The 14,397-nt window shown below is 33.7% G+C and overlaps 1 protein-coding gene across 1 annotated transcript in view; it reads left to right on the plus strand.

Annotated features, from left to right (window-relative positions):
- Positions 1-11,714, plus strand: part of LOC105308890 (fibronectin type III domain containing protein 3C1-like) — a 43,017-nt gene extending 31,303 nt beyond the window's left edge. Inside the window, exons 22-26 of the mRNA XM_011384952.2 lie at positions 8,081-8,355; positions 8,701-8,913; positions 9,329-9,495; positions 10,760-10,881; positions 11,376-11,714. Of these exons, the coding sequence (XP_011383254.2) occupies positions 8,081-8,355; positions 8,701-8,913; positions 9,329-9,495; positions 10,760-10,881; positions 11,376-11,714 (1,116 nt within the window). The remainder of the gene's footprint in view (positions 1-8,080; positions 8,356-8,700; positions 8,914-9,328; positions 9,496-10,759; positions 10,882-11,375) is intronic.
- The last annotated feature ends 2,683 nt before the right edge of the window (positions 11,715-14,397 follow it).

The following is a 14,397-nucleotide window of genomic DNA, read 5'->3' on the forward strand; positions in this document are numbered from 1 at the left end:
ATACTGTGAGAAAATATAGGGGGTAAGCTCCTCGACCTGAGTCTTGGCAATTATTTATTTTTTGACTTGACACCAAAAGCAAAGGGGAAAAAAGCAAAAATAAACGAGGGAATATATCAAAGTAAAAAGCTTCAGCACAGCAGAGGAAACCATCAAAAAATTAAAAGGCAACCTATGAAATGGGAGAAAATATTTGTAAATATTATATCCAATAAGAGATTAATATCTAAAACATACAAGTAACTCTTAAAACTCAATAGCAAAAATAATAATAATAATAATAATAATAATAATAATAATCCAATTTTAAAATGGGTAGAGGAATTGAATAGACATTTCCCCAAGGAAAACATATAACTGGCCAACAAGCACATGAAAAGGTACTCAACATCACTAATCATCAAAGAAATGCAAATCAAAACCACATGAGTTGCCATAGCGCATCTGTTAGAATGACTATCATCAAAAAGACAAGAGAGAATTAGTGTTGGCAAGGATGTAGAGAAATGGGAACCCATTTGCGCTGTCGGTAGTAATATAAAAATTGGTACAGTCACTATGGAAAACAGTTTCAAGGTTCCTCAAATAATTAAAAATGGAACTACTATATGTTCTACCGATCCCACTTCTAGATATATATTCAAAGGAAATAAAAACAAGATATTTAAGAGACATCTACACTCCCATGTTCATTGCAGCATTATTCACAATAACCAAAATATGAAACACCCAAGTATTTTATTCAGCCATGAAAAAGAAGGAAATCCTGCCATTTGCAACCACATGAATGGATCTTGAGGGCTTTAGGTTAAGTAAAACAACCCAGAGAGAGAAATACAAATATTTATATGTAGCATCTTTTTATTTTAAAGCCAAATTCCCAGAAACAGAGGGTAGAAAATTGGTTGCCAGGGGCTGGTGGGTGGGGGAAATAGGGATAGGTGACAAAATGATATAAACTTTCAGCTATAAGATTAATAAGTTCTGAGTATCTAATGTAAAACAACGTGACTATATATTTGAAAAACCTTTACATAATTGAAATTTGCTAAAAGAGTGGAATGTAAATGTTCTCTCCAAAAATAATGATAAATATGTGAGGTTATGGTTATAATTAACTAGATGGTGGGAATCCATTCACAATGTATATGTATATCAAATCACCATAATGTACCCTTTAAATATATGATGATTTTATCATTTATACCTCAATAAGGCTGTAAAAATAAAAAAAAATTGGAATGGGTAAAAATGGGGATAAATATATAATAGACCATCTTCCTTATAGGTTCTTGAAATGTATTTAATGTTTAAAGCAAAAATTATAACACCATCTATTGTGGTGCTCAATATATAGAGAGGAAATACTTAATACAATCACATTTTTTTTAAGTGAGGAGGGTAAAGTTACCCTGTAGACTTCACTCAAACTGGTAAAACAGCAATACCAACAGACTGCAATAAGTTCTATATGTACATTTTAATACCTGGGAAACCACTAAGAAAACTATGTGAAGCAATATACTTAAAATACTATAAGCAAATCCAATCAAATTAAGTTTTCCAAAAAGCATTCAAGTATTACATAGGAAAGTAAGAAATGAACCAGGAGACTTGAGATGGGAGACCCCAGTAGTGTCCATGGAAAAGGGAGGTGGCCTTTGTTGTCCAGGCCTCAGCCTCACAGATCCCTGCCCTGACTCCTTGCCAGGAAGGAAGCTGCTGAGGCCAGAGACACAGTGAAAAAATTACATGCAGCCTGGGGAGGGGGGGGCGTGTTCCTTGAGGAATGAGGTCACTATTGCCAGGTAAGAAATAGAAGAAAGAGAAACAGAAGAAACAGAAAAAAATGAAAGGGCAGACTTAGGTGCTAGCTTATTAATTATTAACTTAAATGCAAAAGTCTAAATATACTAATTAAAAGACAGAGATGGAAGAATAGGTCAAAAAATGATAGAAAAATATTCTGCCTACAAGAAACTTACTTTAAATACAATAACATAGGAAAGTTGCATGGAAAAGGATGGAAAAAAGATATGCCATACAAACATTAATAAAACCAAAAAGCAGGAATGGCTACATATATGAAGACTTCAAAACAAAGAAATTACTAGAGACAAAGAGGGACATTACATAATGATAAAAGGATCAAATCCCCAAGACACATAAGTATCTTAAATGTGTACGCACCAAACAAACAGAGCCTTAAAATATATGAAGCACAGACTGATAAATCAGAAAAGAGAAATAGACAAATCCACATTTATAGCTGGGGACTTCAACACCCCTCTCAGCAACTGATAAAACTACTAAACAGAAAATAATCAAGGATATTGAACAGCTGAACAACACAAGCAACAGGATCTAATATACATTATTTTAACACACCACCTAACAACAGCATAGAAGATCACATAGTCTTTTCAAGCATCCATACATAGCACATTCACCAAAATAGGCCATATCCTGGGCCCTAATACAAATCCCAACAAATGTAAAATAATTGAAATCACAGAGTTTGTTCCCTGACCATAATAAAATCAAACTAAAAGACAACAGAAATATCTTTGAAAACAGGCAGAAATTAAACAATACATTTCTAAATAATTCATGGGTCAAAGAGGAAATATTAAAGAAAAAAATTTATATTCATAGAACTGAATGAAAATAAAAATACAATATACCAAAATAGGTGGGATGCACCTAAAGCAGTGCTGAGAGAGAAATATATAGCACTATATACTTATGTTACAAAAGAAAAGGACTCAAATCAATAATCTAAGCTCCTACCTCGATTAGTAGATAGAAGAACAAAATGAATCCAAAGCAAGCAGAAGGAAGGAAATAAAAAGGTACAAGCAGAGATCGATGAAATTGAAACAGGAGAACAATAAAGAAAATCAATGAAACATAAAAGCTAGTCTTTCAAAAAAATCAATAAAATTGATAAACCACTTGTAAGACTGACAAAGATAAAAAGAGAGTATATACAAATTACTAATATCAGGAACAAAATATAGGGTATCACTAGATTCTTCAATCATTAAAAAGATAATAAGGGAATACTATGAACAACTTTATACTCGTAAATGTAATAAGAAAGAAGAAATGGACAAATTCCTTGAAAACCACGAACTACTAAAACTCAGTCAAAATGAAAAAGACCATCTGAATAGCCCTACTGTCATCAAATAAATTGAATTCATAAATTTAAAAAGCCCTGGGAAAAAAAATCTCCAGGCTAGGATGCTTTCACCGGAGAATTCTACAAAGCATGTGAAGAAAAATTAACACCAATTTTAAATAATCTCTTCCAGAAAAAAGAAGATGAGAGAGCTCTCAATTCATTTTATGAGTCCAGGATTACCCTGAAACCGAAATCAAAATACAAATAAAACTGCTATCCAATAACTCATTTAGATGCAAAAACATGCTCAACAAAATATTAGCATATCCAATCCAGCATTGTATAAAAAGAATTATACATCATGACCAAGTGGGATTTGTTCCAGGTATGCAACCCTGGTTCAAAACTGGAAAACCAACCAATGTAATCTACTATACAAACAGGCTGGAGAAGAAACATTGTGTGACCATATCAATTGAAACAGATACATGCAAGCTCATTCTAAAATTTATATGAAAGGTCACAGGACCTAGAATAGATAAATCATTCTTGAAAGAGAAAAATAAGGTGGAAGAAATCACTCTACCTAACGTTAAAGATTATAACTACAGTAATCAAGACAGTATAGTATTAATGGAGGGACAAACACATAAGTCAATGGAACAGAAGAAAGAAGCCAGAAATCAATCCACACAAATATGTGCAACTAATTTTTGACAAGATGCAAATGAGTTACTGATTACCTTTTAAGCAAATTATGCCAGAGAAACTGGATATCTATAGGCAAAAAAAAAATTTAAAATCAACTTAAGCTTCATACCTTATACACAAATTAACTTAAAATAGACCACAGAAAACTGAAAATTAAAACATAAAACTATAAAAACTTTTAGGAAAAAAAATCACAAGAGAAAATCCTCAGGATCTAGGCTAGGCAAAGAGTTCTTAAACTGAATACCAAAGCACAAGCCATAAAATGAAAAATTAATAAATTTGACCCCAAATTTAAAAACTTTTACTCTGCATAAGACCCTGTGGAGAAAATGAAAAGAAAAGCTACAGAGTGGGAAAGAATCTTCACAAAATACAAAGGACTAATATCTAGAATATATAAAGAACTCTCAAAACTCAGCAGTTAAAAACCTAAACAACCCAGTTAGAAAATGGGCAAAAGACATGAACAGATAACTCACAAAAGAGTATATAAAATGGCAAATAAGTACATGAAAACATCTTCAACATCAATAGCCATTAGAGAAATGAGTGATGAGATACATTAGCACACCTATCAGAATGGATAAAATACGAAATAGTGATGACAGTAAATACTGGCAAAGATGGAAGAAACTGGGTTATTCATAAATTTCTGGTGGAAAAGAGTATGGTAGTTTCTTACAAAACTAAACATGCACTTATATGTCTAGCACTCTTGGGCACTTATCTCAGAGAGATGAAAATTTATGTCCACAATAAAAACCTGTATATAGATATTCATGGCACATTTATTTGTAAGAGCCAAAAACTAGAAATGACTCAGATGCCCTTCAACAGTTAGGTGGTTAAACAAACTGTAGTACATCTGTACCATGACACACTATACAACAGTAAAAAGAATCAAGCTATCCATATGCGGGAGAGTCACGCTGACTGAAAAAAAAAAAAGCCTAAAAAAATTGCATACTGCATTATTCCATTTATATAACATTCTTGAAATGACGAAATTATAGTGATGGAAAAACAAATTACTAATTTCTAGGGATTAGAAAAAGAAGGAGGGAGAGAGGTTTCTGTGGCTATAAAAGGGTAGCACAAGGGATTACTATAATGGAACTTCTATATCTTTTTTATGCTTTATCGAAATATAATAGACAGTTGCTCGTATTTACATTGTACAATTCAATGAGTTTTTTTCAATTATAGTTGGCATATAATAATATATTAGTTTCGGTTGTACAGCAAAGTAATTAGAGATCTATATAACTCATAGTGATCACTCCACTAAATCTAGTACACCTCTTCCCCCTTACATATTTATTACATTATTGACTATTTGCCTTAATGCTACACTTTATATCTCCATGTCTATTTTGTAACTATCCATTTGTACTTCTTAATCCCTTTGCTCCTTTCTGTCATCCCCCTCAACCCCTCCCATCTAGTAGCCCTCAAAATATTCTTTGTATCTATTGTTCTTTAGATCCATATATATGTGAAATCATGTGATATTTGTCTTTTTCTGACATTTCATTCAGCAAAATACCCTCTAGGTCCACCAAGAAACTATCTCTTTCCATCCCCTTTTAGTCTGTGTGTCTTTTAATCTGAAGTTAGTCTCTTGTAGGCAGCATATGTAGGGGTCTTATTTTCTTAACATTCAGCCACTCTATCTTTTGGTTGGAGCACTTAATTCTTTTGCATTTGACGTACTTCTTGATAGGAATGTAGTTATTACCATTCTTTATTCTTGTTTTTGATACATGTTTTTTCTTCTTGAAGAAGTCCAACATTTCCTGTAATACTGGCTTAGTGTCAATAAATTCCTTTAGCTTATTTTTGTCTGGGAAGCTCTTTATCTGTCATTCGACTCTAAATGATAGCTTTGCTGGATAAAGTATTCTTGGTTGTAGATCTTGGGTTTTCATCACTTTGAATATTTGTGCCAAGCCCTTCTGTCCCGCATAGTTTCTTTTGAGAAATCAGCTGCCAGTCTTATGGGTGCTCCCTTATAGGTAACTAACTGCTTTTCTCTTGCTGCTTTTAAGATTTTTCTCTTGTATTTATCCTTTAGCATTTTAATTATGATGTGTCTTGGTGTGGACCTCTTTGGGTTCCTGGTTTTGGGGACTCTCTGAGCTTCCCGGGGTTCTATGTCTATTTCCTTCACCAGGTGAGGGAAGTTTTCCATCATTATTTCTTCAAATAGCTCTTCAACTTCTTGTTTTCCTTCCAGTACCCCTATGACATGGATATTTTTACATTTAAGTGTGTCCCATAGGCTCCTTAAATTATTATTATAGTCTTGGCTTCTTTTTTCTTGCCATTCTGATTTGAGTGTCCTTGGCTTCCCCATCCTCTATATCGGTGGCTCGATCCTCTTCTTCCTCCACTTTGTTGATTCCTTCTAATATACTCTTCATCTCAGATAATGTGTTCTTCATTTCTGACTGGTTCTCTTTTATCATTTTCATTTCCATTTTTGTTTTTTATCTCTTAGTTGAAGTTCTCACTGAGTTCATCTACACTTCCCCTAAGTTCATTGAGCATCTTTATAACCAGTGTTTTGAACTCTGCATCTGTTAGATTGCTTGACTCCATTATTCCTGGATCTCTGTTCTGTTCTCTCATATGGGTTCTGCTTGTCTTCCCATTTTGGCTGCCTTTCTGTGTTTGTTTCTATGTACTAAGCAAAGCTCCTAAGTCTCTCAGTCTTATTAGTGTGGATTTCTGTAGTAGGTGTCCAGTGGCACAGTACTGAGAGGGGTTCAGCTGCAGGCCATGTTTAGCTACAACCTGTGACCCTCCAGGGCCACGTGTTAAGAGTCAGCAAGCAATCCACAGATGCTGTGCTTACTGTTGCCTCAAGATGCCATGTCAGAAACCGAGGTCAGCTGTCACCAGTGTGAGTCTTGGAGTTGGCTCAGCAAGGAACACTGGACTCACTGAGGATACAACTGGATGTGGCCTGGGTAGGGCCATGAGTTGGGGGAGGCAGACCTTCAGGGAGTCCTCTGGACAGAGTGACCTCTGTTATCCAGTTCGATGACATGTCAGCTATGGTGGCACTGAGTCTGCACACTAGGAGGGAGGAGGGCTCAGCATAGGAACAATGGATACTACCAGCACTTCTGCCTGGGAGAAAGCCTCACCTCCAGCCCTCACTCCAACAACTCAGTGTACCCCTGTAAACCCTTGGTGCCTCCCACACTCCCCCAGAAGCCGACCAGGTGCTGGTGCTCAGAGGGAGCAGGTCTGTCACCACTGAAGTCCAGTCGCAGACATGGCCCCTTTACGAGGCACCTGCGGCTGCCAGCTGCTGCTGGCACAGCTTCTGTCCCACTCAGCTGCTCGGAACCAGGCAGCCTCCTGTCTTCACCCTGTCCTACCTTCTGTCATTGCACGGTGATTTCTTATTTCTCTCCCTAGTTGTAGTGGTTCTGTTCATCTAGATCCCAGGTGACTTTGCTTGCTGTTTGATCCGTGTTTCTGTCACCACTCTGACTTGGTCATAAGAGAGATGAACAAAGCCTCTATCATCTACGCCATTTTTTTTCCTCCACAACTTCTATATTTTTATTGTGTTGGTGGTCACTATAAAATTATATAAAACTAAATTCACAAAAAAAATGAATGCATGTAAATCTGGTGAAACTTGAATAATGTCAATAGATTTTATCAATGTCAGTTTCCTGATTGCAATATTTCAGTATAGTTATGCAAAATGTTACCTTTGTTGGGAAGTGGGTAAAGAGTACATATGAATCTACAATGATCTCAAAATAAACAAGTTTTTATAAAATCAGTGAAATTTGATAAGTGGATGTGATCTTTGGGCTACCATCAACAGAGAAAGAAACTATAAGATGAAAAAAAGGAAGAAAATTTGGTGGAGTAATAAGTTTGGTTTGGGTATATTTTTCCTTAAGTGTCCATAATAGCACTCTTCATTTATCTCTCATATTTAGACATTTCACCTTCCTAAATATGCACTCTAAAGATTTCAATGTGTGTCAGCATCTTTGAACCATATTGTTTCATATAGCAATGTATACATGTATCAAATCAACACATTATACACCTTAAACTTACCCAATATTAGTGTTATCTATTATATCTCAATTTTTAAAAGGACCATATTGTTAGAATTTGAGTTTAAGAAAATTTATTTTTTTGCAGCAAAATGGTTTATGCAAAAAAAAAGTAATAATGAACTTCTAACACAGTATTCATTTTTAGGCTGTAAATATAGTTGGAGTTGGAATGTTTGGAGGAACTGGCACAGTAACCACACCAGCAAGTGTACCAGCAGTAGTACCAATGCTACATGAAGTTCAAAACAAAGTTCCTGCCAAACTGGCATCATCATGCATTGCTATTCAATGGGAGGAACCAAATTGCCATGGCTCTCCAATCACCGGATATAACATTCAATATGGAGACAGAAAAATTCTGACTGTTGATAGAGTAACAGAGTGTCTTCTGAAAAATCTACACCCTGATACCATATACAAGTAAGTCGCTCATATCTTAATTTGGGTAAATGTAAAGCTTTGAGAATTTTGAGCAAATCTACATTTGTATGTTTTATATAGCCTACATAATATTTCCTTTGAAAGAGTCTTACTGCTTTAGAAAACTTTGGCATTACTAAGAGCTAGCTTCTCGTCATCCAGAATTACCTATAGTGATTAAGCAAATTCGAGATTTTTGTCTCAAAAATTTGTCTTTAATAATTAGTATAACAGCATGATCAATATCCTACATAGGCTTACTAAGGGATTAGCTTAAATGTAGAAATTTATTTTCTTTTCTAAATATAAATTAATATAGTTTAATTTTTTTCTTCTCACCACTAGAATCAGAATTCAAGCTATCAATCATTATGGACTAAGCCCTTTTAGCCAATCAATAAGAACCAAAACCAAGCCACTACCACCTGAGCCTCCACGTCTTGACTGTGTAGTCTTTGGACACCAAAGCCTGAAACTGAAGTGGGGTAACTCTTCAAGCAAAGGGTCACTTTCCAGCGTTATAAGCTATAATCTGTTAATGGGAGCCCGATCTGGCAGGTAAACTATTTTTACTATTTAACATGTATTATAATAAAAATGTTTTAAAATTTCCTATCTTTCAAGTGGTTTCAATGAACTAATAGATGTGAAAGCATCCCATGATCACGATAGATACACTTTCTTCAGTTCCTACTGATAATTTAGCTCTCTGTTTTGCCTCTTCCAAAATACTTTATACAACACACATTAATACCAGGGTATAGAAATTATCAAAGAAATATGAAAGCCAGCTCCTTGCCATTATAATATTTACACTGATTTTTTTCTTTTGTGTTTTATCTATCTGGCTTCATGTTACTTTAGGCCTTGTTCAGGTTTTAAAAACTAGTTTTAAGTCAGTTATATAGTTATTTGTATGTGTACGACTATTAATTAATAATATTGCTTCTCCCATCTCGATTCCCATTCCTAGATTTTCTATCATTTACCATGGACCTTGTCAGATTCACAAAGTGCAAAGATTGAGTGAATATACTCAATACAAATTTAAAATCCAGGCATGTAATGAAGCTGGTGACGGACCACTGTCTAGTATCTATACTTTCACTACAACCAAAACCCCACCGGCCACACTTAAAGGTAAGTGTTATAAGCTGTGATAATAAAGGTTGCATTAATTTGAGTTCCAATAACTCATATATAAAACTCCACAGTAGAATTTATTTTAAATATCTTAAATAGTCAACAATATGATACCAAAAGAAACCAGTACTCAATTATGGATTCAAAAGGCAATGCAGAATTAATGAGACTCCTGGAATCATAATATTTTTTAAAAAATATATCTTTGGGATCAACTAAACCAGCCAATCACTCTATCACCACTGCCATTATTTTAAGAGGAAGAAGTCCCCCAAATGGTAAGAAATTTAGCTAAAGGACACTATAAGCCAGTAGCAGAACCAAGATTGAAACTATAGGCTCTTTATTCTCATTGTGGTTCTCCTTCCACTTTATCATGATATACATTCCTTGTATTATCTTCTATTTTTTTCAAATGGATTAATACATAAAACTCATCAACTGATAGGTGTGATTATACTGATTAAAACTGAAAAAAATAAGATTATGTAAATAGTATTTGGTACATATTTAGTACAAATTTGTAGTTTCATATTTGTTAACTAGTACATATTTGGTAACTTTTGAAACTGAATTTTCTCTCCTTATTTAAAAAAATAAACTGCTGTTTATAATATATAACAAGGCAAATTTACAGTCATGAAAGCTCAAGTTTTGAGGATTTTTTCTTTCCAGTTATAAAATTCAGTGTTCTAATCTATCTACACAAGTCCAATCACTATTTTGAAATAATTTGTTTTCAGTGTAAAACATATTGGAATTTAACATGACAGACCACAATAATGCCTTGCTCTCTTTTTATGTATTTAAGCCCCATTTTCCTGAAATGTAGAGAGATTAATAACATGAAATAAAGATCCTGGCCTACTTTATTTACACAGGTGCTAAAATCCTAAAATTAAATTATTGATGAATGTAAAAATGCTTCCAAATATATGATGCATCATATAAATACAATGCAAGAGATTATACTGGCAGGGATTAAACAATATTAATAAAAGCTATAATAAAATCTTCCTAGAAAAACAAAAATGCATTATCAATTGATAATTTTAAGTTCTTAAAGTTTTAATTACAATCATTAAGATGCCTCAGGGTATAACAAAAGACTTTACAGGAAGAACTATAACTATATATTTCTTAGATTAAGCCTACGTGGACTGCCTTTTAATGACCATGGAAAATTATAAGAGAGACTTCAATGTATTCAAGATCATCTAGGAAAAATGGAACCCTCTAAACTGAAATTCTCTTTTTCTAGCACCTAAATTACATCAGTTGAATAGCAGTGTTTGTGAGGTCAAATGGGAGTCTTTGGAGCCAATAAAAGGAGATCCCATTGTTTACAATCTTCAACTCATCAGTGAAAAAGGAACTGATATGGTAAATTTTTGCAAATTTATTCTTTAAAATATTATAGTTTTATATCCTGCTGGAGACTGAGGTCTTGTCAAAGAGTAAGATATTATTTCAGGATGTTTAAAGTAACTAAATCTTATCCAAAAATCCTATCTGGTCCCTAAAGTTTTATGTATGTAATATTTATTTGGGGACAATTAGCTTATTCATTTAACTCATTACTATTGAATGATTTTGTATTTTTAGGTTCCACTGACCACATGCACAACTCATTCCAAACCTAATACAATTAAAGTTTAACAATTGTAAGTCTACTATTTTCCACACTGAACAAAATTACCTAAGCAGTGCTGGGTCTACTCAGGACATTAGAGACTATAAGAGTAAACTTGTGTTTTTTGTGTGAACATATTCATGAAATGAATTAATTAATTCATATTTTTTTCTGTTGTCAAAAACCATACCATGGTATTTTATTTAGTAATAAAATATTTTCTTTTTGACTCTTTTTCCTTTAGATTTACAAAGGACCAGATACCTCATTCTCCTTTTCCAACTTTCTCACAAATTCACATTATCGCTTCAAGGTCTGCGCTGGACGCCAATACCAGAATTCTGCTGGGTTACAAGAGATCTGGGGACGATATAGCCCCAGGGCTTTTTTCTCAACCTATAAGCATCAGCCAGGGACTGGCAAAAGCGGTACAGGAAAGGGGGGAAGCCACCCTACTGAAGATAAACGTGAAAAGCTCAGGATAGAGATGAGCGATGATACATTTATTCTAATCCTCATGATAGGATTTGCGCTAGTTGCCATTCTTTGTGCTGTCACAATTCAATACTTCCTAATTAACTAATCTATTTTTATGCATTTTCACCTTTTTAGGAAGTTCTAAAACAAATTATATCAAATATAGAAATTGCTAAATACATCTCAGTTTTTACTTAAAAGTGAACCTAAATTTAGTAGAAAGCCTTACAAACATTTACCTGACAGCGAAAGAACTACTTTACATTCAAGAAATTCACTGTGACAGTAGAAGAGATTTTTTTTTTTGAAAATAGATCTATTTTAAATTTGTGAACTTTAGAAACAAAACACTTCCACTATTATATAAAACTATCTAAAACCTCTCAGGAAAACTATTCCCTGCCTTAAATTTTCAAGTGATTATTTTTGAAAATTTTTAAAAATTTTGAGAGGTAACAGCATTTTGGAATTTTACTTAGAACAAAGTGAGAAAAATCAATTCTACATGTCAACTTAACATTTATATGAAATAATAAAAGGCATCTACCAACCTTCTGTACTGTAATTTTTTTTTTTTCAAAGTAGCATATTCAGCCGTTTGGCTTATGTCTTGATTACTTTGATAGTGGGGCAATAGTAATTTACAGCACTTTGGAAGTAGAAGTAGGGAAGAGGGGAGCAATTTTATACCATTATAAACTCTAAAATACATCCAGTTTGGTTATCTTCTAATCAGAAAGATTAAACATTATACATACAATGACTCACTTTTACATAGCACATTAAAATGACTTCTTATCAAAACTGTTGGGTTCACATCCATTTCTAGTTACAAATGAAATGTCTCTTTATTCCCACAATCCATCCTCCAGGAACTCTTTCATCAATATTGCAAGAGAGACATTACCCATTCCAAAAGACTATTTCTCACCTTTACTGAAAATGTTTAAATATTATCTCATATTTTAGAGTTTCCTTTTTGTGTTTTAAAACTGAAAATTACAAATTCAACATAAAAGTTTTGATTTTTATGTGTGCTAATAATTTTGGCATATCCAATGACATTATCTTTCATTGGGTTTTGCACTGAAATATGGCATGTTATACCATATTTACTAAGATGGGTTCTGTTCAATTTAGAGACTGAGGTATGGTTTAAATATGGAAAACAGAGAAACATAGCAGAGTGAGAGATGTCCCAAGATCTCTCCCCTTTAAACGACAACAAGCTGAACATCTAAAACTCTACAAAAAACATCCAACCGGCACACCAGCATGTCTGAGCGTGTGATCTGCACATAAGAGCTACTACAGGAACTGAAAAATCTAGATCAGCAGAATGAGGTTTTTAGCAAGGAGACTGAAACTCTAAAAAAAATAGAACTTCTGGAGTTGAAGAACACACTGAAAGAAATGAAAAATGAAATAGCAAGCTTGGAAGAGTCAACCAAAAGGAGGAAAATATCAGTGATATTGAAGACAGAAATCTAGAAATCAATCAGAAGGAACAAGAGAGAAATCAAGAATGAAAAATAATGAAAGAGAAATACAAAGACCTAGCTGATACGATCAGGAAAGGAAACATAAGAATAATGGGCATTCTCCAAGGGGAGGAAAAGCAGGGATTAGAAAGCATTTTCAGACAAATAGTTGATGAGAATTTCCCAAATTTAAGAAATGAGATAGAGCTTGGAATTCAAGAAGTCAACAGAACACCCAGTTATCTCAACCCAAAAACACCTTCTCCAAGACACATGGCATTAAAACTATCAAAAATCAACGACAAAGAAAGAATTCTCAGAGCAGCCAGGGAAAAGAGGACAGTAAACTATAAAGAACTTCTCAGCACAAACCTTACAAGACAGAAAGGAGTGGAATCAAATATTCAAACTATTAAATGAAAGGAACTACCAGCCAAGAATAATGTATCCAGCAAAACACTCCTTTAAATATGGAGGAGAAATAAAGACCTTTCCAGACATAAAAAATTAAGAGAATTCTCCACTATGAGGCTTGCATTATAGGAAATATTGAAAGGGGTCAGCTCACCTAAAACAAAATGACCAAAAAAAAACAAAAACATAACTACGAGTAAGGCAACTAGTAGTCAGACAGGAGCAGAAGAGTGCACCCTTAAGAACAAAGCATTATAAGCTTAAACAATAAGAAGAGATTTGCTATAGCAAGATATCCCTATGTATGCTGAACAATAATTGTTCAGCATACATAGGGATAAATTGAGACAACAATAACAGAAAAGCGGTGGATTAAAAGATCCAAATTCACAAAGAGGAATGGAGATGAAGCCCATGTAGAAGAAAATAGACAATATATAAATATATAAAATATATATATAAAATATATATATATATAAATATCCTCTAAATATTTATATATATAAAATATATATATATATATATATATATATATATATATATATATATATATATATATCTCCTCTAAATATTCGTAATGGTAATCACATGCCAAAGATTCAGAACTGAATTATATAACATAAAACAAGAACCAGAAGCGTAACCCACAAAAGCCAACCAAAAGACAAAATACAGACACACAAGGACAAGGAAGCAATGGAAACATTGAGCTACCAGAAAGCAAATGATAAAATGGCTATAAGAAGACCTCATATTTCAATAATCATCCTAAATGTAAATGGCTTGAACTCACCAATAAAAAGGTACAGAGTTGCAGAATGGATCAAAAAACAAAACCCAACCACCATATGCTACCTCCAGGAAACACATCTCAGTTCCAAAGACAAATATAGA

Source organism: Pteropus vampyrus, unplaced genomic scaffold, assembly GCF_000151845.1.
Source record: "Pteropus vampyrus isolate Shadow unplaced genomic scaffold, Pvam_2.0 Scaffold635, whole genome shotgun sequence".
NCBI lineage: Eukaryota > Metazoa > Chordata > Mammalia > Chiroptera > Pteropodidae > Pteropus > Pteropus vampyrus.